The sequence below is a fragment of the Agelaius phoeniceus genome, chromosome 19, assembly GCF_051311805.1.
Source record: "Agelaius phoeniceus isolate bAgePho1 chromosome 19, bAgePho1.hap1, whole genome shotgun sequence".
NCBI lineage: Eukaryota > Metazoa > Chordata > Aves > Passeriformes > Icteridae > Agelaius > Agelaius phoeniceus.
Window position 1 is genome coordinate 5,034,350 of NC_135283.1, and position 25,490 is coordinate 5,059,839.

At 55.7% G+C, this 25,490-nt stretch overlaps 3 protein-coding genes and 1 long non-coding RNA gene across 8 annotated transcripts in view; 1 reads left to right on the forward strand and 3 right to left on the reverse strand.

Moving 5' to 3' along the window:
• Nucleotides 1-439: 439 nt before the first annotated feature.
• On the reverse strand, nucleotides 440-2,781 carry LOC143695506 (uncharacterized). Its single transcript, XR_013184765.1, has 5 exons — nucleotides 2,630-2,781; nucleotides 2,502-2,547; nucleotides 1,580-1,638; nucleotides 1,456-1,491; nucleotides 440-495 (listed from the first exon to the last, which is right to left on the reverse strand). It is a non-coding gene; the product is annotated as an uncharacterized LOC143695506 (long non-coding RNA).
• A 118-nt stretch (nucleotides 2,782-2,899) lies between these two features.
• On the reverse strand, nucleotides 2,900-3,848 carry LOC143695529 (uncharacterized). The gene is made up of 3 exons (XM_077188502.1): nucleotides 3,494-3,848; nucleotides 3,088-3,195; nucleotides 2,900-3,003 (listed from the first exon to the last, which is right to left on the reverse strand). Exons 1-3 carry the CDS (start codon nucleotides 3,846-3,848, stop codon nucleotides 2,927-2,929), a joined length of 540 nt encoding a protein of 179 aa, XP_077044617.1. The 3' UTR covers nucleotides 2,900-2,926.
• Nucleotides 3,849-4,246: 398 nt separating this feature from the next.
• GALK1 (galactokinase 1) lies at nucleotides 4,247-8,585 on the forward strand. Its single transcript, XM_054645309.2, has 8 exons — nucleotides 4,247-4,436; nucleotides 5,235-5,424; nucleotides 5,742-5,861; nucleotides 6,347-6,482; nucleotides 6,887-7,068; nucleotides 7,285-7,435; nucleotides 7,596-7,758; nucleotides 8,406-8,585. The coding sequence occupies exons 1-8, from the start codon at nucleotides 4,281-4,283 to the stop codon at nucleotides 8,475-8,477; spliced, it is 1,170 nt and encodes a 389-aa protein (XP_054501284.2). The 5' UTR covers nucleotides 4,247-4,280; the 3' UTR covers nucleotides 8,478-8,585.
• A 258-nt stretch (nucleotides 8,586-8,843) lies between these two features.
• The window catches only part of ITGB4 (integrin subunit beta 4), a 31,325-nt gene continuing 14,678 nt past the window's right edge, over nucleotides 8,844-25,490 (reverse strand). For 3 of the 5 annotated variants that reach the window (XM_077188335.1, XM_077188337.1, XM_054645297.2), the window contains 22 exons: nucleotides 25,249-25,437; nucleotides 25,059-25,162; nucleotides 24,597-24,655; nucleotides 24,111-24,134; nucleotides 23,803-23,951; nucleotides 23,543-23,722; nucleotides 22,920-23,068; nucleotides 22,248-22,452; nucleotides 21,619-21,779; nucleotides 21,082-21,262; nucleotides 20,111-20,248; nucleotides 19,404-19,586; nucleotides 18,674-18,805; nucleotides 17,493-17,693; nucleotides 16,442-16,615; nucleotides 15,790-15,960; nucleotides 14,731-14,880; nucleotides 13,907-14,095; nucleotides 12,860-13,015; nucleotides 12,282-12,446; nucleotides 11,915-12,028; nucleotides 8,844-10,997 (listed from right to left, as the gene is read on the reverse strand). In XM_077188335.1, coding sequence (XP_077044450.1) covers nucleotides 10,867-10,997; nucleotides 11,915-12,028; nucleotides 12,282-12,446; nucleotides 12,860-13,015; nucleotides 13,907-14,095; nucleotides 14,731-14,880; nucleotides 15,790-15,960; nucleotides 16,442-16,615; nucleotides 17,493-17,693; nucleotides 18,674-18,805; nucleotides 19,404-19,586; nucleotides 20,111-20,248; nucleotides 21,082-21,262; nucleotides 21,619-21,779; nucleotides 22,248-22,452; nucleotides 22,920-23,068; nucleotides 23,543-23,722; nucleotides 23,803-23,951; nucleotides 24,111-24,134; nucleotides 24,597-24,655; nucleotides 25,059-25,162; nucleotides 25,249-25,437 — 3,305 coding nt within the window. In that variant the 3' untranslated portion in view covers nucleotides 8,844-10,866. The remainder of the gene's footprint in view (nucleotides 10,998-11,914; nucleotides 12,029-12,281; nucleotides 12,447-12,859; nucleotides 13,016-13,906; nucleotides 14,096-14,730; nucleotides 14,881-15,789; nucleotides 15,961-16,441; nucleotides 16,616-17,492; nucleotides 17,694-18,673; nucleotides 18,806-19,403; nucleotides 19,587-20,110; nucleotides 20,249-21,081; nucleotides 21,263-21,618; nucleotides 21,780-22,247; nucleotides 22,453-22,919; nucleotides 23,069-23,542; nucleotides 23,723-23,802; nucleotides 23,952-24,110; nucleotides 24,135-24,596; nucleotides 24,656-25,058; nucleotides 25,163-25,248; nucleotides 25,438-25,490) is intronic. The other 2 variants (XM_077188338.1, XM_077188339.1) reach the window with 2 other exon arrangements.

The window sequence follows — 25,490 nt, forward strand, 5'->3', positions numbered from 1 at the left end:
GCAGAAGAGGGGACAGCCCAGCCCGCTGTCCCCACCCACCTGCCCGGGGGAGGCGGATCTCAGAGAGCAGCCGTTGATCTCATCGAGGATGTCACCGGCCAGCACCACCTCGTCCACCTCTGCCTGGCTCCCGGGGAGCACCTTGGTGACAAAGACTCGGCCATCCACGTACCTGGGGGTGCAGCCGAGCCTCAACTCAGCCCCAGGGACCCTGCCTGGCTCCCCTTTTGTACCATCCATGACATTTCACCCATACACTGAATGCAGGGAAAAGCCACCTCATGGACAGCAGATACTGGCAAGGCTGAGCTGATGGGGAGAAAAGCACCCGAGACAGCCCCAATGCTCTCAGCAGGATATTTATTTCCCTTTTTGGGGCATTTTCAGGGCTGTACTGACCAGATCCCTCTGGAGAGTGGAGAGGAGGATCAAGATTTCCTACCTGAGCACCATCCCCAGGGCTCGGCATGGGACTGTCTCGTAAATACTGCACACCTGCAAGAGAGTGGATGGTGACAGTGGCAATGGCCGTGGGACATCCAAGGAATCCCATGCCCTGGATAATTTCTGGCACTGATGCCAAGCCAGGTCTTTGGGAGCCCAGGGAGAGGCAAGTCCCAGTGCCCTAGGCTGAGCTGGGACCATCAGTGGCTGCTTGTCTCTGTCCTCTCTCAGGATTGGGCTGTGCCCAGACCCTGAAGGGACAAAGCTGCTCTAAGGATGGGATGGCAAAGCAACAGCAAACCCTTAACTCACTGAAGAGCCCTCCTGCCTCACCCCACATGTCCCCACGCAGCCGGGGGACGCAGCTGTCCCTCCCCAGAGGCGCTGCTGTGTGCAGAGCACTCAGTGTCACATCGCATTAGCCGGGCCTGAGCCGCGGCCAGCGGGGGCACTGCCTGTCAGAAATGCCCCAAAGCCAGCGGCATCCCGGGCTCTGCAGCACCACCACGGCTCAGCGCACGCCTTGGCCGGTCCCAAAGCTGCCTCGAGCTTTTTGGGGATTCTTTTGGGTTTAAAAGGTGGTGGAGGCATGCTCTTCATCGTTAAAAGACATGAAGGCGTTCCTGCTGTTCTCAGTAACACACTGATGTTTCACTGAGCAAACCAACTGATGCGTAATCTGTGTCAGCCTAGGGAAATGGGGATTTTTTGGGCAAGAAATCAGGGAAGGGAGCATGGGAAAACTTCAGTTATATCAGAGATTCAGGCCTGGGTGCTTCTCTTGCTTGGTTTTACTCCTGGGAATGCTGGGATCTGCTCCTGGTGATGCTGCAAGTACCCAGCAGGATCCAGCCTCGATAGCAGAGGCAGCTCTGCTCATCCTGGTGAACCTGAGCCAATTCACCCCGGGGTGTGTGGCAATCCCTCCCCACCAAACTGTTCCTTATCTTCCTCATTTGACTTTTCAGGGAGGGCCAGGTGGCGGAAGGACAGCTCCCGATGGGCTCTCACCGGCAGCAGCCAGCTCTCATCCAAGAAGCTGCAATTCTGCAAACAAAGGAGTGTCAGGGAAGGGGCCAGGGCCCCACGTTGGCAGCCCTGTGCTGGTCACCACCCCACTGATTCACCACTGCACCTGCAGGTCCAGGGAGAAATCTATCTCTGTCAGCACCAGCAGCAGCGAGAGGAACGGCTCTGCAGAGGGATGGGGATGGAGAGAGGCAGCATCACTGCTGGTTCCTGGCAGCCACAGCCTCACAGGGGCACGGCAGAGGACTGAATGAAGCCATTTTCAGTGTAACTAATGAGTCCTGGGAGCGAGGCCTTGAGAGCATCCCAGCACCATGCACCCAGGTGCTGCTGGGGGCTCATGCCAGGCTCCTGCTGCTGGCACAGGGGCAGCTTGGTACCTTTTTTCCCAAAATTCAGACGAAGACTTGCAGCAAATGCCACTGACTATTTCTCCCCTTAGAAGCACAGCAAAGCTGCCCAGGCTCTCCTACACAAACCTTGCAATCACACTGCCAGGTCTGCAATCTGCTCATGCACCAGCAGCACGGCTGATTTATAAACCATTGATGTACAGGTTTAACATGGGGTTATTTATCATAATCAAAAGATTAAAGGCTTCCACCCTGGCCTGGCCCCCCAAAGAGTCTGGCTGTGGATGGATGGAGTGCTGCAGCCTGTCAAGGCAATGCAGCCATTTAAACCCCCGTGCCACCTCTCAGCCCAGACTGATCCAACACGGCCTCTCCTCAAAGCCAGACTGGGTCTGCTTAAGCCAGAATCCTTGATACAAATGAATAATGTGGAAGATACTTCAGAAGAAATTTTCCTTTCCCATGACACTAAAGCCAACCTTAGATGGATTCAAATCATGTTTAAATATTTACACGTTTGTTTGGGTTTTTTCTCCATCACTGCAGCAATGTATTTAGATTCCAGCGCTAAGTTTGGATTAGAAAAATCACAGTGGACTCTTCCCCCTCCCCTGCAGCAGCAGTGCAGTGCCATAACACAGGCTGCATCCTGCCTCGGGTGAGCCACCATCTTACCCCGGAGATCTTCACTGCCGAGGATGGAGCTCCCTGGATCATAAAACTGAAAGCCAGTGAAAAGCACAGGTTACGCCTCCGTTTCACAGCCCACCTCCCGTGGGCAGCAGCTCCCCCCGGGTGCGCACCTCCAGGAGTCGGGGGGTCCGTGCCAGCTGCCCCACGGCCGCCGCCAGCACCTTCCCCTGCAGGGCCAAGCGCACAAAGCAGCGCCCGCGGCCCTGCGCCGTCCGCACCCGCTCACAGCCCGCGGCTCTCCGGATGCTGACGGACAGGGGCTCCGGCCTGTTCGGGGAGAGGGGAAGCAGCTTTGGCCGCACACCGAGCCTCCTCCCTGCGCCTGGGCTCTTTGGGGTGAGCGTGTCGCTCATGGTGACAGACGCCACCACGGCTCAGATTTTCACCCCGGCCTAGCTCGGGGACGCTCACCGGCCGCTGGTGCCCGCGGGGAGCTGCTCCAGCCAGTGCCAGTAATCCCTGCGGCGGAATCCCCAGGCCGGTTCTGCGGGAGAAAGGGAGTGCGAGACCCCTCGCCGCGGGCCCGGGGATGCTGCCACCGCCCGCCCGGGCACGAAGGGTCACTCACGTCGGAGCCCCTTGCGCAGGATGCTCTCCAGCAGCTGGCAGAGGGACACGAGGTGCGGCGAGGTGTCCGTGCAGGGCCCCCCGCCCTCCCGCAGCCGCAGCACCCCTCCTGCGGGGAGGAGAGAGAGCGGCAGCACCGTGGGTGCCCAGCCCGGGAGAGGGGAGCGGGTACCGGGGCTACAGCTCTGCACGGCCCCGCGGGGGGATCCGACACCCCAGCATGGCCCGATCACCCCCCGGCTGCCGCCGCTGCGCCGGGCAGGAACGCGGATAAACTTCCCCAAAGCCACGGTCGGGCGGCGGGGCTGGCCCGGGGAGCCCCAGCGCGGCCCCGCCGTCGGTCCGGTCAGACCGGTACCAAGCGCGGCCAGGAGAGGCTCGCACAGGGGCCGGGGGCCCACGCTCACCTTTAAGGGCGCTGAGCAGCGGCTCCTTCCTGGCCATGGGCTTGTCGTCCCCCAGGGCCAGGTGATCCCGCGACGGCGGCTGGATGGGAACCAGGAACCGGGAACGGGGAACAGGGAACCAGGAACCGGGAACCAGGAACGGGGAACCGGGAATGGGGAACGGGCCCCGCCCCAGGAGCGGAGCGGAGCAGCCCGGCCCCACGGGCGGGGGGAACCTCACACACACACAGGTGTACGTGCACTTGAACGGAAAGCACAGACGCTGCTGTACATTGGTGTAACACAGTGACACACACACACCTATTGATCTGTACAGATACATAAATTCCATACATTGCATAGGCAGAACCCGCATATATGAGACACGTGCAAAACAAACACGTATTAATCTCTACGTGTATTAGGACAGGCTTTGGGATATGGGTATATGTGCTATAAATCTTCGGTGCCGGCCCCGCCGCAGGTACACTCGGGGTGTGTGGACGAGCGCTCGCCCTGTCCGGAGGGATGCGCACGAACAGCGATTCCGAGGACCGTGAGAAGAGGCGGTGCGGAGCGCTCGGGGGCGGTGCGGGGCTCCCGGGGCGGTTCGGGGCGCTCGGGGCTGTTCGGGGCGGTTGGGGCTCCCGGGGCGCTCGGGGCGGTGCGGGGCGGTTCGGGGCGGTGCGGGGGCTCGAGGCGGTTCGGGGAGCTCTCGGGGGCGGTGCGGGACTCCTGGGGGCGGTTCGGGGCGGTGCGGGGCGCTCGGGGGCGGTGCGGGACCCATCCGGGGCGGTGCAGCTCGGCCATGGCGGAGCCCGGTTCGTCCGCGCTGCTGGCGGCCGCTCGCCGGGTGCACGAAGAGGCTTTCGGGGGTCCGGCGCTGCTGGCGGTGTGGGCTCCCGGCCGGGTCAACCTCATCGGGGAGCACACCGACTACAACGACGGCTTCGTGCTGCCCATGGTAAGGGCCGTGCTCTGCCGCCCGGCCCCGGGCTCTCGCCGTGTCACCCTTCCGGGTCCTCCTGGCAGCTCACGGGGGTGCTCGGCCACCGCCTTCCCATCCCCGTCTCGGGATGTCCCCTCCAGGCGAGCCCACCCAGGACCCTGAGGGATCCTCGGGATCCCCTGCCCAGAGCGCGGGGTTCGGAGCCGGACCTGCTGCAGCCCCCCCTGCAGACCAACTCCTCATCGCTTCACGGGCATGAGATTCTCTTCCCAACCACCTCTCCGAGAGGCTGAAGCCTTTTTTCTGCAGCCCGGTCAAACAACTTCCCGTTCCCAGAGAGCGATGTTTTGGTGGCAGAGATGGCTCAGAACAGCAGGAGCTTCCTGCTCCTTCTGAGCCGCTTTGGCTCAGCGGCAAAGTCCCCACTCAGTCTTAAATCAAATCTACAGATAATTACTGTGAGGCCGAGGAGCGTGGGAGCAGGTCAGCTGAATTCCCTGACAGACAAGGAAACGTCCCGAAGCCTCTCCCATTCTTGGCGTGGTTACCACTCCCCCGGAGCCCAACAAGCAGCACCCGGCACTGAGCTGGGGGTCAGGCACATTCAGTGGGAAGGCTGACCCCGTGGGTCAGTAAATAGGCAGGAAGTTTAATTCTGTGCCAAGCCAGAGTGTGCAGCGGGAGCTCTGGGGGGCTAAAGAGAACACTTGGATGCTCCAGCTGTGGGCTGAAGCAGCCACAGCTGTCACCTGCCACCTGTGGGGATGCTCCAAGGGGTGCTGCAGGGTCTGAGCCCACCTTCCCCATCCCCAGGCCCTGCATCTGGGGACGGTGCTGGTGGGAGCCCCCACACAGGACGAGACCATCTCCATCATCACCACCTCGGCAGAGGCAGATGAGCCCCACAAGGTGCAGTTCCCGGCTCCCACTGCCAGCAGCCCCCTGAGCCCGGGGCAGCCCCACTGGGCCAACTACGTCAAGGGCGTCATCCAGCACTACCGGGGTAAGGCCGGGCTGAGGGGTGGGTCAGAGCCCCCCTTGCAGGGAACTGCTGTTCACATCCAGCTTTGGAGTGCTCCAGGGGCTCTTGTGGTGTCTGTGTAATCCTGCAGCTCTGCCAGGACCAGGCTCCAGCAAACTCAATCTCAGCTCCAAAGGTTCCCGTGCTTGGGGGGCTGCAGGGTCACACTCTGCTGTGGGTCACCCTGTGTTCTGAATGTTGCACAGGGGCTCCTTGTGCCATTCCCTGTGAGCTGTGGGGCACACAGAGCCCTGCAGGGGCTCATGGCCCCCCTCCTCCCTTTGCTTCTCTTCCTGCAGGTGGTCCCGTGCCAGGCTTCAGCGCTGTCATGGCCAGTGACGTCCCCCTGGGCGGGGGCCTCTCCAGCTCAGCTTCTCTGGAGGTGGCCACCTACACCTTCCTGCAGCAGCTCTGCCCTGGTAAGGCAGCAGCCTGTTCTGGGCCCTGGCATCTGCTTCTAGGTGGGAGCTAGGATGAGTGGGATGCCCTTAGCTAGGTCCCACAGCCCTTGGGAAAATGCTGCTGTGAGTGGGTAACAACTCCCCAGCTGGCACTGCCCTGCCTATGTGGCTCCTCTGGCTCATCCAGCCTGACCTGCCCAGACCTCTAAAATCCATGGACCACTCCTGGGGCTGGCCAGGGGGATAAGATGAAGTTCCCTTGGGAGCATCCTCTCCCCTCCCTAATGGCCCCAAAAATCAAGATACCTGAAATACCAGTGTCAATTATCACATCCAGCTGGATCTGGGGTCCAGGCTGCAGGGGTGCAGGAACAAGCACCTGCAGCTGCAAAACCCCATTCCACAGGAAAACAACCCTTTACCTCCATGTTTGCTTCCCCTGCTCCCAGGCAAGGGACAAAATTGCAGGAGCTGCTAACCTGTGTGTCTCTGCTGTGGCACAGACGATGGGGATTTGGCAGCCAAGGCACTGGCGTGCCAGAAGGCGGAGCACACGTTTGCTGGGATGCCCTGTGGGATCATGGACCAGTTCATCTCCGTGATGGGCCGGGAGGGCCACGCCCTGCTCATCGACTGCCGGTCAGTGTCAGGGCTGGGCTCGCTGTGCTGTGCTCAGCTCCTTGAGCAGCTGGGGCTGAGCTGGCCCTGTGGCCATGAACTGAGGGCAGGAGTGCGGGGAGAGGTTAACCCTTGAACCCAGCCCAAAACCTCGTCATGGGGGCGGGGCAGCCTGCGCTTTTATTCCTCCTGGTCTTGATTCCTCCTCCTGCAACCTTTCTGCTGCTTGCCTGGGTTGTCTTTCCCACGGTCCTTAGGGTCTATTATGGCACTAATATTTGGGAGGGAGTGAAGTGCTGGAGTGAAATCCCAAACCACCTGGACTTTGCCTCTGTAGCTCAGGATCTGCCTGCCACGTAGCCTCACTCGGGTGCCTGAGAGCCGGGGGGGAAGGGGGCGGGCAGATGGCTGAGCTGTCCCTGCAGGTCCCTGCACACCGTGCTTGTCCCGCTGAGCGATCCCAGCCTGGCCGTGCTCATCACCAACTCCAACGTGCGGCACACGCTGACGGGCAGCGAGTACCCCACGCGCCGGCGGCAGTGCGAGGAGGCAGCAGCGGCCCTGGGCAAGGCCAGCCTCAGGGATGCCACCATGGCCGAGCTGGAAGGTGGGGACAGCCCTCCCCTCACCTCTGGTCACTCCTTGGGGCATCAAGAGCTTGGTGCCCCCTGGGCTGAGACCTGGGGCAGGCGGGTGGGCGCGCACCCTGTGATGGGATGTGCTGCGGGCAGGGAAGCTTTGGCACAGGATGGTTGCAGGATGCAGCCCTGCAGCATCCTGCAGGCTGTGAGGCTTTGCTGCAGGAACACCAATGTCCCTGCAGAGGCCAGGAGCCGCCTGGGGGATGAGGTGTTCCGGCGGGCCAGGCACGTCATCGGCGAGATAGCACGGACAGAAGAGGCAGCGCAGGCGCTGCAGAACAAGGACTACAGGACCTTCGGGAAGCTGATGGTGGAGAGCCACAACTCCCTCAGGTGAGGGTGACCGAGGATGCTGACAGCTGGGCCAGGCTCTGCAGCACCCAGCACTGCTGCCATGGCAGTGGCTGCACAGGACACAAGCTGGAGCTGTCAGGGGTGCAGCAGTTGTGCCCAGGGTGCAGGACAGGGCAGAGCATGGCTCTCCTCTCTCCAGGGATGACTATGAAGTGAGCTGCCCCGAGCTGGACCAGCTGGTGGCAGCAGCCCTGGAAGTCGATGGGGTTTATGGCAGCAGGATGACCGGGGGAGGCTTTGGAGGCTGCACGGTGACACTGCTGGAGGCTGGGGCTGCAGACAGAGCCAAGAAGCACATCCAGGTATGTGGCAGAAAAGCCCCAGGAGACTGAAAGATCCCAAGAAAACACTCAGGGGCACAGCACAGGGACACTGTTGAACTGTCACTCCTGAGCCATTTGTGGTTGGTGGAGCCTGTCCATGGCCCTGAGCCTGTTGATGCACTGAGCTCCTGCAGGCAGTTCAGTACTCTGTGCCAGTCACAGAGCCTGCCCCAGAACCTCTTTGCATTGAGAAAGGGAGTGAAAAGGTGCTGGGGGAGCTTCAGGAAGGCCAAATCCATCCACAGAAAAGGGATCTGAGCTGAGCTTGGGTACTCCTGAGCTGAACACTGGCAGTCATAGCCTGGGAAAGATCTCAGTGCCATCACCAGTGTTCCCTAACTCAGCACCTTGGCATGCTCAGGTAGCTGGAAATTCCAGCAGAATGGGGATGTCAGGACATGGGGCCTGTGAACAAGGCAGAACATCATTTTACTGCTCTATGAGATCGTGGTGCACCTTGAAAATAGCTGGAGGAGGGGGAAAGAAGGGGCAGAGGTGGGAGAGAGGAAACACGACCAGGAGTTACAGTTCAGTGAAGAGTGGGGGCAGAGTGTGGAACTGACCAGCAGGGCCTCTCCCCCCAGCTCTGGCAGCCCCCAGCCTCAACTGCTCCTCTTATTTTTCAGGAGAAATACAGTGGCAAAGCCACCTTCTACCTCACCAAGCCCTCAGCAGGGGCAAAGGCTCTGTCCATGTAGAGGAGTGACCACCTCCCCTGGGAACCTTGGGCTGGCATTGCCTCCCCCCCAAGGGGATCAGTTTGTCCATCTGCATCATTTAGCTAATAAAAGCAAAGCATTTGCATAGGTGTTTTGTGCCTGTGTGTGCCAAAATCACTTGGAACTGTTCCTCAGAGGATACTGGTTTAATTCCAGTTTGCACTGGTGTAAGGAGCAGAGCTGCAGTCACAGGAGGGGATGGCAGTGCAGGAGCAGCAGGCACTGACACCTGGCAGAAGTTCCTGCCTCTGGCCCCTGCCCTGCATCTGCTGCAGATAGAGGATAGCAGGGGGAAGAGGGATTTTTTATTTTATTAAAAAAAAAATCAGCAACAAAGAGGCAGAATATAGAGAAAATATTTATTGAGTGCAAGAGGAAGCCATCTGATCAAAGACCTGCTCTGGATCTATCTTGGAAAGGCTGAAACAGCACCAATTCCAACAAAACCAGATAAATTAAAAAAGACAGGCCTAGGTTAGTGCATGTGCATGGGGAAGGCCTGATTCCCTGGAGAGCAGATGATGGGCCAGGCTCTGCTCTTGGAGAACAGGATCATCTTTGGTTAAAATGCTTGAGAAACTCCCTGTTTAGGCATGAATCCCAAAGGGTCACGGAGTCCTTGAGCAGGAGGAGACAAAATCCCAACCCCAGGCAAGAAGGGAGCAGGGAGGGAGGCAGCCTCATGCCCCTGGCACTTGCTCAGGAGAAATAAGTGCTTCTTGAAGGCACAGTAAAACCTCAGAGTTGATGAAGGATCCCTGGAGCCAAGTTCAAAACTGACCCAGCTCCATCTGCAGTCATGGAGATTCCTGTGGACTTGGTTCACCCACATCCATCTTTGGCTGAAAGGTGTACAGCCCTTCCCCCCGTGAAATAAAAAGCCTGAAGAGGAGAAGGAGCTGGGGTGGTGAGCTCTTCTTCAGAGTCCAAAAGAAAAAAGGAAATAAAAAAAGAAATAAAGAAAACCACAAAAAAAGCCAAGGTTCATTGTGAGATCAAAGCAGGCTGGTGATGCTGCCAGGGGCCCAGGCAGCTGCTGCTTTGGTTGGAAGCTCTAACCCAGAGCAGTGTCAGCTGCTGCTCCAGGCAGGCTCCTGACCTGCTCCCATGCAGCTGGGACACGCCAGGGAAAGCTTGCACTGCTTGTTGTCCCTGGCAGAGGCCAGGGAGCCTCCAGGGATCCTGCCCTGCACTGGGACATCAAACCCAGCAGGGTCTCAGCTCAGCCCAGCCCTCTGTGAGGGGAGCTGAAGATGAAGAAGTCTCAGACTTGTTCAGGACAGTGGGAGTGCCTGTTCTTCCAGGCCTGCTCTTCTTTTGTGCTTACTGATGGAGCACAGGTTCCTTTATGGATCTTGTTGCCAGGCAAAAACTCTTTTAAAAGGTACCGAACATCTTCTGCCCTGAAATCTCACCCTATCCACATCAGCTGTGTGAGGAATCCCAGCACAGTTCCCATCCCACACCTCCAGGAAGCTCCCAGCCCTTCTGTGTCCAAATGCTCCAGCTGGGAGATGTTCTGCAGTGGGTGGATCTGCGCCCTTGCAGCCTTCTACTGGAGCCTCTGGGGCTGAAGGATACAAGATCCAAGGCGAGCCCACCAGCATCATCAAAGGGTTCAAGAGGCCTTTGGATCAAGCCCTTAACTCATTGCTTCCAGTTATTCCTGTTTCCCAGCAGCCACAGCCCCTGTGTAGCCTCCACATTGAGCATAGATCTCATCCACCTCCATTTTTTATAAAATAATAAAATACATTTATATATATTTATATATATACTATGTAAACTGTACAATGTTGTATGCAAAAAAACAAAAGCATCTGAGGCCATCAAGTAACGCAACACAAGTGAAAGGTTAGGCTTTGCTATTGTGGTACCAAATGTCAGCAGCAAAGGACAGACACAAATAGGTGCAATAAGAAAGCACAGGTTACCCCAAAGCCCTACCTTGCAGCTCTCATAAAAACCCCCATACTGAACAAAACAACTCTAGTGAACAGGTGAGTCACCAGAGAGCTTGGAGCAAAAATGGAAATGGTGACCCTCTACAAATCATGGTTTTGACATCTGAGATCCTCTCAAAACTGTGGAACTGACAATAAAATCATTCCATTCCATTTACCTGGGGAGGCTGAAGCCATGGAGACACCCCAATTTCTGCCCTGGAGGATGAGCTTACCCACCCAGCTGTGCCAGAGCTCTGAGTGTGCTGGGCTCCAAAGGAGAAGTGCCGAGCCTGGAGTGCCTGAGAGGGTCTGTGCCTGCAGGAGGAGCTTCCCAGGCACCACCTGGGTGAAGCACCTTTGGGTTGTTCCATAAAATGCTGGCACTGATCCCAGAAGTCCTGCTGGTGCTTGGCCTCCCTGGCTCAGGCCTCGTAGAACTGCCTCTCCAGCTGCTGGCTCAGGGTCCCGCTGGCCATCACCGTGTGGCTCACAAACTCCTGGGTCAGGGTGCTGCTGGAGCTCTCCACGTGCTGGGTGGTCACCAGCATCCCGTCTGCAAGGGAAGGCACCACGGGTGGGGTCACAGGGAACAGGGTCTGCTCTGCCCCACAGCTCCAGGCAGGAGTTTTCCATCATAGGAAGTGGCATTTAGGGACCTCTCCACACCAAGTTGTCACAGACATATTTTATGAAAAATCCTTTCAATTAAGACCTTTTCTCCTGAGAAGCTGAGAGGCCTCAGAAATGAAATGTAAACAATGATTATCTGCTGCTGTGGAATGCAACAGGTGCATCTTTGATCAGTCTCATGTGGTTGTTTTTAATTAATGGCCAATTACAGTCAGCTGTCTCAGACTCTCTGATCAGTCACAAGATTTTATTATCATTCCTTTCTATTCCTTGCTAGCCTTCTGAAGAAATCCTTTCTTCTATTCTTTTAGTATTGTTTTAATATATCATTTTCTTTTAATATAATAAATCAGCTTACTGAAACATAGAGTCAAGATTCTCATCTCTTCCCTCGTCCTGGGACCCCTGTGAACACCTCCACACCAAGTGACCCAGTGCTCTGCTATGTCAGCATCTCCTGACAGCTCCTAAGCTCTCTGTGTTGCAGCATGAACCCATGAGCTCAAGTGGGAGAACATGGGACAACTACTTTGATGGGAGTAAAGATGTTTGTCCCACTGCTCTGTTTCTGTCTGCTCTGAAGAGATTGAATCTTGCGGGAAGAGCTATGATTTGGTCCCTAATGATAGTCCTGGAGGACTCTCAAATACAGCATTCCCTCCAGGACTGAGCAGCACGTGTGGAAATGGCTGCAGCTCTCCCTGGGGCAAAGCAGGGACACAGTGGAGGAAAAGGGCTGACCTTCTTCAATCCCACCTGATAAAAGCTGCCTCAGACCTTTTGTTCAAGCAGAATTACCCTTTGTTTCCTGTGGGTTGCAAAGCGACAATGAGCCCCTACCTGTGAAGTGGGGATCCAGAGAGGAATGGCTAATGCTGGTTTTGGTGGTGTATTCAGTGGGGAATTTGTAAACTTCTCTCATGTACTGCTGTCCTCCAAACTGGGAGAAAGCACCTGGGGAGAAGGAAAAGGGACAAGTCAGTCAAGAAATAGCAAAGAGCTTCCGACTCCTCAACACTGCAGAGTGAGCACCAGCAAGCTCAGGAATCTTCCCTCACCAGGCACAGCATTGGCCTTATGGAAAACTGTCTCCATGTCTTTCATGGAGCATGGAGTCACCACCAGAGCTGGAAAGTGACTGCAGGAGTTGTGCTCCCTGCTCTGAGAGGTTTCTCTTTGCACCTCCACAGACACAAGGGTACTGTACCTCTGTCCTGAGATTCAATGGTGATGAGGCCTTCTCTCTCTGGCCCAAAGCCTTGGGTGGTGTTGGCTTGCACTTTGAACTTGTATGGGACATTCTCACTCAGGTGGGGCACAGTCAGGGTGGTTTCCAGGTTGTCTCCTTCGACATAGATTGTCCTGGGCTCCCCTAATCCAGAGACACAGAGTGGTGAAGACAGACCAGAGTGATGGTCCCTCCAAACACACAACCCCTCAACTCTGCTGCCTCAGCTGTCCCTGAGCTTTACAACCCACAGGCTGCAGGACTGCACCCACTTCTACTGAGGGTTAAAACAACCCCATTTCACTGCAGTGGGGAACCTTAACAGCCTCCATGGGATTTTGGCTGAGGTCCTTCCTCTTCCCACCACATTTGTTAGCCCAGATCACACAATGGCACAAAGTGTCAGGAGCCACCAGCTCCCAGGCCTGGCATCAGCCTCGTGCCCCCACTTTGTCTGCACACAACTCTTCTACTGGTCCCAGCCAAAATGCAGCAGATTGCTGCCTTAGCTGGAGGTGTCTGGTGCTCAGCACAAGGGAGCTGTGCTGACACTGTACCTCCTCCATGCAGCATCTCACAGGTGATCCTGTAGCCCAGGATGGGCCCATTGGGCTCGCGGGGCCTCTCCCAGCTGAGGTGCAGAGAATCCGGGCTGAGGGCAGTGAAAACCAGGGGTCCAGGGGCACAGGGGGTGCTCAGGGTGAAGGGGGTACCTGCCAAGGCACAGGGGACACGTCAGAATAACAGCAAAGGGAGCCTGGGAGGGATCTGAACAGAGCATTTATGGAATGAGCTGGAAGGGCTCAGCTTTCTGGACAAAGAGTGTGAAGTGAGTGTGTGGGGAAGAAGGTCCTGGTCCCAAACTGAGAGGAAGGAAAAGAGAGGTGAGGATGTGCCAGGACCCAGGACATCCCTCTGGCTGTCCTGAGCAGCCAAGACCCCTCCCAGGGGGCTCAGAGACCCTGGCACAGAGCCCAAAAATGCCTGTGGTTTTGATTATGACCCGTGGAGCAAATCACCAACCTTAGATGAAGATCTGCAAGCCATGACAAATTAAGTAGAATGATAGTGAATTTATCACAAGGTGAAAAAGTAGATTTGGGGTTTTTAGAATGGGGATTCAGGGGGGCAAGACAGAGGGATCTGGACGTGTCCAGCCTTTCTCCTCCTCCTTCTTGGCCTCTGTCTTCTGCTGTGATATTGGGACTTACAGATTGGTCTAGAGTAGAAGCTCACTGTCTAACATAGGTGATAGGTTTTGGGAAATAATTGTAAACATTGTACACATAGTTTTTAGTATAAGGACAGAACACCGCCCCAGGGGCAGGCAGAGTGCCTGGAACTGTCCTGCTGGATGGACCTCAGCAGGGCAGGAGAAAGAATTTTATAGATAAGGTACAATAAGCAACCTTGAGACTGAGAAATGAAGAGCCTGACACCTTCTTCAAGTGCCAGACTGGGAAAAGAGACTTTTGAACTCTTCTCAGGGTCACTCTGACCAGCGAGAGATCCTGACAAGGATGTGTCAAAGAGGAAACAGCCAGGCCAGCACTGCAGACAGCAGCACAGCCATCAAAGCCACCCTCCTGTCCCCAGCAGCTCACCTGGCACGGGGCTGAGCGGGCTCTGCGGGTCCACCTGGGACTCGATGGTGATGACTCCCTCCCTCTCGGGGCCCCAGCCCTCCTCGCTCTGCGCCTTCACCTTGAAGATGTAGGAGTGGTTGGGCAGCAGGTCCTCCACCACCACTGAGTTCTGGCTGGGGTTGGGGATGGTGATCCTGTGCACCTCTCCTGGGACACACAGGGAAGAGACGTCAACAGCACGTTGCAGGCACAAAGAGCTGCAACTTTCACCTAAACTCTGTCTCAAACAAACTGCATGCAAAGCCATCCAGGGTCCTTCCCCAACCACCTGCATCACACCTTGCCACCAGCAATGGGTAGTGCAGGATGAGATGTCTCTCCAAAAAAGGATTGGGACAAAATCATCTTCTTGAAAACTCAAGGAGTTTCAGACAAAAGAATTATATTTTCAGTAATACTGCCCTGAGATTCATGTAAAAATAATATATTTTCACTTCAATCCTTCTTCCCAGTCCCATTGTTGAAAAAAAATCCATGTAAGTTGTTTGGGCTTATGGAGAGAATCAGTCAAAAGGGTTTTTTTTTTTGGAGGAGAGATGATTCTACAAGCAACTCCAGGACTTGCTCTCCCTCTAGGAGAAACAGGGAATGAAAAAAAAAAAAGCTAGACAAGAAGCAAATTTAGGATCCTGAATCCCAGAATGGTTGAGGCTGGAAGGCACCTCTGGAGATCATGTGGTGCAATCCCCCTGGCTCAGAGCAGGGTCATCCAGAGCCAGAAGCCCCAGAGCAGCCTCTCCAGCCCTCAGCACTCGCACCCAGCCCCAGTGGCTCCCACTGACCTCCGCTGAGGAGCTGGTACTGCACGCTGTAGCCCTGCACCTCCTTGTCGCAGCGCGGCTCCTGCCAGCTCACCTTCAGCGACGTGGGGCCCAGGGCAGAGAACACCAGGCGGGTGGGGGTGTCAGGGATGCCCAGGGGCTTCCTGGAGTCTGAGGCAGAAAGGGAACATCAGGCTGGAGGTTTTGGGGATTGTGGCTAAGGAGGCTGGGGGAGAGGAGGGGGTGGCACAGGCAAACATGGGATGGTCCTGATGGCTCAGGGAGGACGTGGTGAGATGTCATCTCTGCAAGCTGACCTGTCATGAGGGGGACTGGCTGGCTCTGCACAGCCACAGGGATGTCCCACAGCCTCAGGGTGCCAAGCTTGGGTGGGACAAGTTAATGTAAGCAATGTGCCCCTGTGGCAGAGAGCCCAGAGAAGGGGCCTGGTGCTGGCTGTGACCTTCCTCATCCCTAAGCACCCTGTCCAGTCTGCCAGAAGCTTCACAGACTTCATCAGGTGAAGGTCAATTAAGACTGGCCCTAATCTACAGCTAAATCAGGCTTCATGATTCAGGCCTCATGTTCATGAGGCTTGGGACCACATCTGAGTTCTTCTCAGCTCATCCCACTGGGAGACAAGGCTCACAGAGAGAGCAGCAGCCTCCCAGGTGACACTCAGGGACTGAAGCCCCTCGCTGACAGGGAGCTTGCAGAGGGACATCTCATAAGGAGCACAGGTTCTCCCAAGAGCTCTCCAAAGGCCTGTGGAAGTAAGACTGAGAACAAGAAGCTCGTTAGGAATTAAGAGAATGGGGACAATGGGGTGATCAGAGCACGGTGGCAGCAGTGGTGGTGAATGTTAATCAGTCCAGGTGGGCTGAAACCTGCAATTCACCTGCAAATGGAAAGGTGATGTGATGGAGGTGCAGGCTGGGTCAGAAGGAAGATCAGCACAGCACACAGCAAGCCATGGAGAGGAGGTTTGGAGTGAGCAGTGGATGGCAGCAGCTCATGGGTGGATGGTGGCTGGGCTGTTATGGGATGTGTGGCTGGGAGGAAACACTGCACAGGCTGTACCTATGAACTTGCACATCCCTGTGGACCCATCAGTCATGATTATAGAGTCCCGACAGCCAATGCTGGGGTAGTAACCCTTCACCTTTGCCCTGCTCCTGAAACCCACGTCCCGGGGCCGGAGTGTCCTCCCAGCATCTTCATGGATGGGAGGGAGGAGTATCCCTGGGTAATCTACAGAAATGGTGCAAGAAGAAAGAGAAAAACACCATTGGAGATTTCAGAGCAGGTTCAGCCCAGGCTCCTGCACAGGTGACTTTTTAAGGCTCAGGTTTGAAGAATCTTTAAGGCACCTTCTGTCAGCACCAGCTGATTGACACACGTGGAGCTGAAAGGCAGCCACACTGCTGGATAGAGTGAGGAGAGGACCTGCTCTCCCTGAAGTGCCTCATGGTGTGAGGATAAGGATGGATCTCCCTTCCCTGAGCACCCTGCCTGTGAGGGGTGGGACCCCTTTCCAAACTGGTCTGGAAGCAGAGAGGCCTTAGCAAAGCACCAAGACACCAGTGGTGGGGACATGACCTCCTAGACCTGCAGGTCACAGGCCACCTTAGCTGTGAGCACAGTCCTCACCCCATGAGGACTTTAGGGTGCAGGTCCAAAGACAGTCATGGGGATGGAAGGGAAGGGCAGGTCCCATCCCTGTGGTACTCACCATGCCCCATCTGCATTGTGGAGTAGTCTCTTGTCAGCGAGGAGCTGCCCATCACCCTGTGCTCCTGGTGCATGTGGGAGCTCAGCTGGTGGTAGCTGGTGTTGGCTGTCCTGGTCAGGGTGCCACTGCCACTGCCAGGGAAGGAGAAGTCCACCCGGCCATTCATCAAGTGCTCTGTGGAAGAGGGCACACCATGAGGAACGTGGCTGTGGACAAAGCTGCTGCTCCACTTTCCATGGGGACGAAGCAGGAGGTGTCATGGTGCACCCCCCACCTTGGCTGAATCACAGGTTCAGCCACTCTGGAAGGTGATTCTGGAATGCTACATTTAGAACAAGCCACAATACCCAACATGAGACACAGAAAGAAAGAGATAAACAAAGACTTCTCCCTGCACCAGACACACCCATGGTGCCCAAGGTAACTCCAGACCTCGGCCCTGCTGGGGCACTGCCTTGTGGTTCTCGCCACATTCTCTCACATCTCCCCTTAGACACAAGCGCTGGTTTATAATTTCAGATTTTAAAAGAAGGTGAAAGAAGGAAAGTGGCTCTTTATGGAGGAGGTTCCTCCAGATCTTATTCTGGATCCCATCTCAGCTGAAAAGCAAACTCCGTTCTGTTGTTCTGGTCCTTGACAAACAAATCCCCATCCCCTCCCAGCAGGCTAGGAGAGATCAGCCATCTACGAGAGAGCGATTTCTGTTTAACAGTCCAGCACACCTGCCCCAGAAGCTCAGGGCACTTAATTACTGTGAAGAGCTGCCCTTGGAGGTGGCGCTTAGCAGGTATCATCTGAGTTTGCTCCTGCCTCGAAGGTCCAGCCTTTGGTAGAAGCAACTTGCTAGCAGGCTCCCAAGTCCGTGCCGAGATGGGGGTTACCTTGACACCCGTGTGAGCAGACACACCAGGACAAGGTTTTGAAGCAGATCACACCAACACGAGGGTGGGCACACAGGGGGAGGCAGGGGGCACAGAGCCCCTCCTCAGGCCCCTCGGCTCAAAGCAGGACGAGACAGGACACTCAGTGCTGTAACGGAGCCGTCCTTCACCTGCTTGGGGCCGGGGCGTCGCGCTCCTCCTCGCAGTGCCAGGAGCCACAGCGCTGTCCTCCTCCTGGAGGAGCCCCTCGGTGTCCGAGGAGAGGCGGCTGCTGCCAGAGAGGCGGGGAATGGTTTCGGGTGGGAGCCTCCAGGTGATGCGGCGAAGGTCCAGGTCTTCCCCCAGCAATGGCACAAATTTCCACCTGGAGCCTTTTGGGACAATGCAAGCACCGGTGTTGGCACAGGCTGCAGGGGTCAGGGTGGGCCACCCACCACCTCTGTGCTGCTTGCTGGGAGAGGAAGGGACAAGCAGCAGTGGGGACGATGCCTGTTCACAGCCCATGTTCCAGGTGTGAGCTGAGGAGCTCAGGTGGTGCAGCCATCTGGCAGGTGGAGAGTGCTGGGAGCGTGACATGCAGGGGGCTCCTCAACCCCCGGGCTGTTTTCCAGCCCCATGTCCCTCATGAGAAAAGGTGAGAGGCAAAGTCCCACCACATGCCTGTCCCTGCATGAAGAGTCTGCAACAATTGTCCTCTGCTCAGGAGAGGTTTCATCACTCCTTGATGTGCACTCAGGGTGGTCGGACTCCTGATGTTCCCATCACTCTTGGGTCTCAAAAGACCAGGGACTCACTCTTGGGTCCCAGGCCCTGGAGAACCCTCCAGAGAAGATCCTACAGACACACCTCATCATTTCACTTATGGCTCATATCCCAGCACAAGACCAGGGAGTCAGCCTCATTCAGCAAGTGAAGGGATGGAATAAGAGAGGCCAGTGCCCTCCCAGCACTGCTGCATTCCCCCCTGTTGGCTTGGCCTAGACCCTGAGCATCCAGGGGACTCAGAGTTTTGTGCCTTTGCTGGTGCTTGTTTGCTGATGTCTCATGGTCCAGCCAAATGGCAACACAAAGGGAAGATGAGCAGGGAGGGCCATGAAAAGCTCCTCTCCCACCCCACACTGATTTCTCTTTGCCCCATGGCTACAATAAGGAGGCACTGGCCTTATTTACACTGTGACCAGCCAAGTGTTCCCATGGATGCAGCTACTGAGCTTTGCAAAGGCTGATTTCCACCATCTCCACAACTTCGATCTCCTGAGAGATGGAAAGGAGCAGTGAAGCTCATTGCTGAAAGCTGCTGTTAAGGAAAATGAATGTTAGAAATGACCTTTTCAAGCTCAGAGACACGAACCTGAATCATCAGAGACACTGGGCCTCTTGCTGCCAGCTGGAGAGCGGAGCACGTCCGTGCTGTACATCAGGTAGCTGTCATAGTCCTCACCTCCCTCTGCATCAATGATGGGGACATCAGGGATGATGGGGACTGCAGGAGAGGTGGAAAGTGCCATTAGACAAACAGCAAAAAACCAGACAAGCAGCAAAAAAATGTACAATGTTCAGGCTGGCCCTCAGCATTCCCAGGATGGCTGGAGCAGCAGAGCAAACAGGAGGTGGGGAAGCAGTTGGGTGTTGCAGACATCTTTTATGAAAAATCCTTTCCTTAGGATTTTTCCTCTTGAGAAGCTGAGAGGCCTCAGGAACAAAATGTAAACATTGATTATCTGCTGCTGAGGAATGCAACAGGTGGATCATTGATTAGTCCATGTTAGTTGTTTCTAATTAATGGCCAACCACATCCCAGCTGGCTCGAACAGAGTCCGAGACACAAGCCTTTGTTATCATTCTTTCCTATTCTATTCTTAGCTAGCCTTCTGATAAAATCCTTTCTTCTATTGTTTTAGTATAGTTTTAATGTAATACATATCATAAAATAATAAATCAAGCCTTCTGAAACATGGAGTCAAATCCTGGTCTGTTCCCTCAGCGTGAGACCCCTGTGAACACCGTCACAGCTGGGATGGTGGGGAGCTCTCCCCAGCACTGCTCCTGCCCCTGTGGCCCCTGCCCAGGCTGGCACTCACTGGACATGGGGCGCTTGGGCTGCGTGGCGAGGTTGATGGTGGCTTCTCTCTGGGGCCCCCAGCCCGCGCCGTTCCTGGCCTTCACCATGTAGCGGTAGGGCTGCGACTCGCGCAGGTTCTCAATCAGCACCACGCGCTTCTTGGGCTCTTCAACCAGCACCTTCTTCAGGGGCCCAATGGGCACTGCAAGGCACGAGCATGCCTGTCACCCACCAGGCACAGAGGACTCCACAACACCCCACATTTTGAAGTCAGGATACAGCCTGGCTCTGGGAAAAAGTGCAGCAGCTCTTTGGGCTGCTCACAACAAGCAGCATGAGCTCAGGGTAATTCCCAAATCCAATGCGGAAGTCAACTACAGGAGAACACTTCTGTTGCTGGTGTGTCACAAATAACTCCTTCCCGGCACCCCACCCCTTCATCTAGAACTTTGAACTAAGTTTATGGAATGGGACAAAAAACAACATAAAACACTATGTAAGTGAACAGAACAGAGATTTTTGGCATTTGCATAATTAAATCCTGACTGGTGGTTTTTCTGTGCTCTTTCCATCAAGAAGTGACCCATCCAAATCCCAGTTCTCAAAAGAATCATGCTGGAGCTGTTCTGGCTCTGCTGCTGCTGTTTGGGACCAGCCCAGCCTGCATGAAGTGTCCTCCAGCCCCTCAGCCTAGCTGGACTGTCCCATCCAAAAACCAGCTCTTACCATTATCCTCATTGACAAGGCCATAGCTGACTTCATAGGCGGTGATCACCCCATTGGTCTCTGCAGGCTCACCCCAGCTCAGCTGGGTCACGGTGGAAGACACGACATTGAAAGCCAAGCGCCCGGGCTCGCTGGGCACTGGGGAGGCAAAAGCAAAAGGTGCCCATCACTGTGAGTCAGGAACCCAGAGTTCCCCAGATCACAGCTGGGCTGCAGTGGGAGACACTCAGTGCTTGGCCCTGAGAACACCAGAAGCTCAGGGCTGGAGCTCTGCCCCCGGTGCTGGGTGCATGTCAGGACCCAGGACATCCCTCTGGCTGTCCAGGACAGCCAGGACCCCTGCCAGAGGTCTCAGAGACTCTGGCACAGAGCCCAAAATGCCTGTGGTTTTGATTGTGACCCGTGGAGCAAATTACCAACCTTAGATGAAGATCTGCAAGCCACAACAGTTTAGGTAGAATAATAGTGAAGTTATCATGGGGCAGAAAAGTAGATTTTGGGGTTTTTGGTATGGGGGTTCAGGAGGCAAGATGAAGGGAACTGGGCATATCTAGCCTTTCTCCTTCTTCTTGGCCTCCATCTTCTGCTGTGATGTTGGCACTTACAGATTAGTCTAGAGTAGAAACTCCCTGTCTAACATAGGTGATAGGTATTGGAAAGTAATTGTAAACACTGTATATGAAATTTTTAGTATAAAGACATAACACTGCCCTGGGGGCAAGGCAAAGTGCCTGGAACTGTCCTGCTGGATGGACCTCGGCAGGGCAGGAGAAAATTTTTTATAGATAAGGTACAATAAGCAACCTTGAGACTGAGAAATTAAGAGCTCTGACTCTTTCTTCAAGCACTGGGCTGGGAAAAGAGACTTTCAAACTTTTCTTGGAGTCACTCTGATAAGCTAGAGATCCCAACAGGTGCAGAGGAACAAACCTGCTCCCACGTGCAGGGCAGGAAGGTGTGGGGTCACTCACCCTCCTCCAGCGTGCGGCAGCGGATGATGTCTGAGTAAGTCCCTTCTCCCACGGCGTTGTAGGCACAGACTTGCATCTCATAGTCGGAGAAGGGGTAAAGGTTGGTCAGCTCTGCTGATGGGGTTTTGACATCAATGAGATGGGCTTCTGACTCAGGGTCTCCCTGCATCCAGTATTTCACCTGGCAAAGCAAGTGCAAGCCATGATTCCTTCAGAACCTCACATGATGGGTGAGAAATTCCTTGTCTCTTACTAAATCAGCTCTGGGAATCGTGGTGTGCCATTCCTCTGAAATGGGAGGCCAGGACAGTCTGGGCACTTCATGATAAGTGATGGAACTGGAGATGAACCCACCAGGAATCTTTCTTGCATATCCCTCATCCACCAGCAATGGTCCCTCAAGGATGGAGGGGACCAGGAGGGGTGAACTTACTCCCTCTTTTGGGTGTGCACTTGGACCCCTTTGGTACAAATGTCTGTGTGAAACACCTGCAGAAGGGGACCCACACTCTTCCCTGGGATCCACTCACCCCTTACCTTGTACCCCAGGGGTTTTCCTGGTGGAGGAAACCAGTTGAAGCTGATTTCCCTGGAGCTGAGGGCACGGGCATCAGGATTAAGTGGTGCACTCAGGCGGCCTTTGGGGGACTGGGGGACCTGGGCCAAGCCAGTCATCGAGGGGACACCATCCACCAGCTCTGCAGACAAGGAAGTTTACATCAGTGCCAGTCCTCCCCCTTGGATGAAAAAGAAGGAAGCGTGCCTCTCTCAGCACTGCCCTGCCATGCTGTGATAAATACATTATTTATGTTATTGACCCCCTTGATGACAGTTTTGCTTGTCCAGCCACAGGAACCACCATGCACCATTCATGGAAAATCCTACATCTCCATTATCTTTATGGCTTTTCATTCAATATCCCAAGGAAAAGGAATTAAGAATCCATTCTATTTCCTTTACCGAGGGAGATGATCCATCTTCTCCCCACCCACTGACTATTCCCACTAGTGCCTCTAGAGGGGGACCCAAATCTACCAGCTGGAGCTGGAGGGGCCCTGCTGCGGCTTTTTGGGCGAGGATGGATCTCTGTGCACCGCATCGGGGTGGGCTGGTCTGGGGAGGACGTCCCACAGCAGCCACTGCCACTGCCCGGCTGCAGCCCCTACCTGGGTCAGCAATGGTCACCGTGGTCTGGGGGTAGCGACCAATCTTGGCGCCGTACTTGGGGTGCAGGAGGTCGATAGCAAATTGCTTGAGCTGGCAGTTGTTGAGGAGGGTGTCTATCTCTGTCAGCTCCAGCAAGGGCACCTGCACCTCCTTTCGGGTCTCCCCAGGCTGGAAGACCAGCTCACCCTCCGTGAAGAGGTAGTCCTGGAGGAGGAGAAGGAAGAGGTGTGCTCAGGGTGAGGCTGGGTGGGGCTCTGAGCAACCTGGTCTTGTGGAAGGTGCCCCTGCCCATGGCAGGGGTTGGAATGAGATGGTCTAAGGTCCCTTCCAATGCAAACTGTTCTAGGATTACAGCCTGCAGTATCCATGAGGAGATCCCCAAAGAGCTTCCCCTCACCCCCCAGTCAATCCTCATTTGCCTCCCAGTGCCCACAGCTCCAGGGGCAGCTGGTACCCTCTGCCTCAGGCACAGACATCCTCTCAGGTCCTCCCTCCCCGGGGGAGCAAAGGATGGAGAAGAAAGTTTACCCTTGTGCTGACCTCGAGCCTTGGGTCCCCTCTGTCCCAGCCATGTGCTGATAACTCCTTTTCTGCACCCCCAGGGCTGGCCTTTTCCCAGCCCTCCATTCCCCCTCCCTCCTGCCTGCCAAGGCCAGGAGCTCCACGCTTACCCTGCCGTTCTTGGCGGTGAGATCCCGGGTCCTGTAGGTGACCTGGGATTTCCCGTTGTCGATGATCTCCCTGAGGACAGGGATCTTGGCCAGCTTGTCAAAGCGGCTGTGCGAATAGGCTGGCTGCAGGAACGTGATGAGGCTGCTGGCTGGAGAGGGCAGGAGAGAAGGAATGTGTAGAGAAAATACACAAAGAATCACATCCCAAACAGGTGTCCTCCTCCTTGAACAGAGTTCCAGTCACCCACAGGTGTGAACTGTGCATGAAATATCATTGCATGGGCTGGAGACTTCCCCACTTCCCATTTGTTCTCCCTGCTCTTAACAGCCAGGTGGGAAGGAGAGGAAGTGCTGGGCACAATAACATCAAAGAGGTCCTGTTTCATGCCAGCACTCAGTGAATTGGAGCAGCAGAGGAATGTGGTCAGCCCTTAATCTGTCATGGAATTGGCATCTAAACTGGTGATAGTCAAATATTTCTGTCAGCAGGGAAGATCACCCTCCTTTGGAAGCATTAAAGCAGGCTCCAGTTTAGACCCAGGTGGCTTCAGGGAGGAGTCACCAAGGAAGTCCTCACAGGGGACACTTGGACACAGACACCTCACACACTCACAGCCCCTCACCTTGCTCCTTGATGATGGTGATGTTAACAACCCTGCGCCCAATCTTTGCGATGCCGTTGGGGACCTCGATGGCCTCCACCTGCAGCTGCTTCTCATCATCATCATCGTCCCTGATGAAGAGTGGGACACGGACGTCCACCAGCTCCACGGCCTCTTGGAACTCCACCATTCCCTGAGCATCTGGGGGAAAAGACAAGGGTGAGAGGTGGGAAACAACCCCTGTACCCAGCCAGGAGCCAGTGCCAGGCTCTGCTCCCTACCTTGGTCTGAGGTCACAGTGTAATAACCCGGTGCAACCTTCAGGTCATTGAAGGCCTCGTGGGAAACGTGTTTTTCCACAGCTTTGATGATGTCTGGCTTGGCTGAGTAAGGGGCAGTGAGCACTGTGTCCACAATGGTGTGATCCTGCCTGGGAGCGGGGAGGGAAGGGCAGGTGAGAGCTGAGACCAGGGAAATTCATCTCACACAGCAGCTGGGGGGCCAGTGAGTGTGTGGGGCACTCAGTCACCCCACATGTGCCTGTGCAAAGAGGGAGAAGCTGCACCAGAGAGCTGCAAATTCCTCTTACCTTTTCCCAGAATTAGGCTGTAACCTGGGGGAATAAAAAAAACAAAACCAAATCAGAGTGACTAACACCTTTGGAGAGACAAAGTGCTGTGTGAATCACAGCCCTGTGCAGGTCTGAGCTGCAGCACTGCCCTGCGGGTGCCAACCCATCCCACAGAGCCCCAGCACATGTTCCCTCCTGCCCAGCTGCTCTCTCCTGCCCTGGGTTTCCCAACGCACCAAGGAACATGCCCACAGGGGAGACCACATCTGGATCAGGCTGTGGGGAGGAGATACCACTCCCTGCTCAGCACTGGCATCCCCAAATTCCTCCCAGCCTGCACCAGGCACTCCTAAGCTGCACCAGGCTGAAACTTTGGGAGCCAGTGGAAATTCTCCCATTGAGCACCCTGCGACCAGGACTTGTTCCCGCTGCTCCAGAGCCAAACTCAGCTGAGATCTCCTGGGGGAACCCTGTTCTGCAGGAGTCTCTCCCCCTCTGACTCACCTGAACTTGGTCTGCTGGACCTTGTGGCAGCCAGGAATGTGCTTGAAGACCTCATTCAGCTGCAAGGAGCAAGAGGGACAAGATTCACAGTGTATCCCTCACTGAACAGGATGTGCTCAGTGAGCAGATGCTGCTGCCTCCACACACAGGGGCCCTCCGACCACCCCAGGCCCTCCTCCCTCACCCTCCCACACCAGGTTTCATCCCAGGACATGGCAAGAGGCTGCAACTGAAGCCAAACAGGACCTTCAGATCACATGTCCCAAAGCAAACCCAGAATCTCCACGAGATGCTTTGCCAATTCTTACAATCGTGACCTTAAAAATTGTGCTTTCTCACAAAAGAAGAAGAACTGCTCCTTCCTTTGCATAGCTGTGGGTTCCCAGGGAAGGGGCACTGCCCAGCCCCCTGTGTGGCTGTCCCCAAGGCCACCCCGAGCCCCCCTTGTGCCCAGGCTCCTACGTTCTCCTCCACTTCCTTGCGCAGCTGCTCGAACTCCCGCGTGTCCGGTTTCATCAGGTTCTGCGTGAAAAGCCGGGCCAGCCTCAGGGACAGCCCGTAGGGAACTGGAAAGAGAAATTCCCAAATCCAACTCCGTCCTTCTCGGTCAGAGACACACCCCAGGGAGAAGCTGGAGGCTGGGGACACTCACCGAGCTCCTTGGGGCTGGTGGCAGCGGGGGAGGCGCTGCCCTGCCTGTGGACATTGTTGTGGATCCTCCAGCGCACCGTGTCCCGGCCCTGGAGGGAGCCGCTGCGCACCAGGGGCGTGTCCAGGTGCTCGGAGGACATGAGGCTGTGCCGCAGCATGTAGTGGTCCTCCTTGAAGCCAACCGTGCGACCTGCGGAGCCAGGGGCGGGTTAGAGCCGGGGCACACCGGGACACACCACAGGT

Coding starts and splice junctions, on each gene's coding strand:
- LOC143695529 (XM_077188502.1), bottom strand. CDS start 3,848: ATGCGGGTTCTGCCTATGCAATGTATGGAATTTATGTATCTGTACAGA. Junction 3,196..3,493: donor GCTGCTCAGCGCCCTTAAAG/GTGAGCGTGGGC, acceptor TCCTCCCCGCAG/GAGGGGTGCTGCGGCTGCGG. Junction 3,004..3,087: donor CCTGCGCAAGGGGCTCCGAC/GTGAGTGACCCT, acceptor TTTCTCCCGCAG/AACCGGCCTGGGGATTCCGC.
- GALK1 (XM_054645309.2), top strand. CDS start 4,281: ATGGCGGAGCCCGGTTCGTCCGCGCTGCTGGCGGCCGCTCGCCGGGTG. Junction 5,425..5,741: donor CGTCATCCAGCACTACCGGG/GTAAGGCCGGGC, acceptor CTCTTCCTGCAG/GTGGTCCCGTGCCAGGCTTC. Junction 7,436..7,595: donor GAGAGCCACAACTCCCTCAG/GTGAGGGTGACC, acceptor TCCTCTCTCCAG/GGATGACTATGAAGTGAGCT.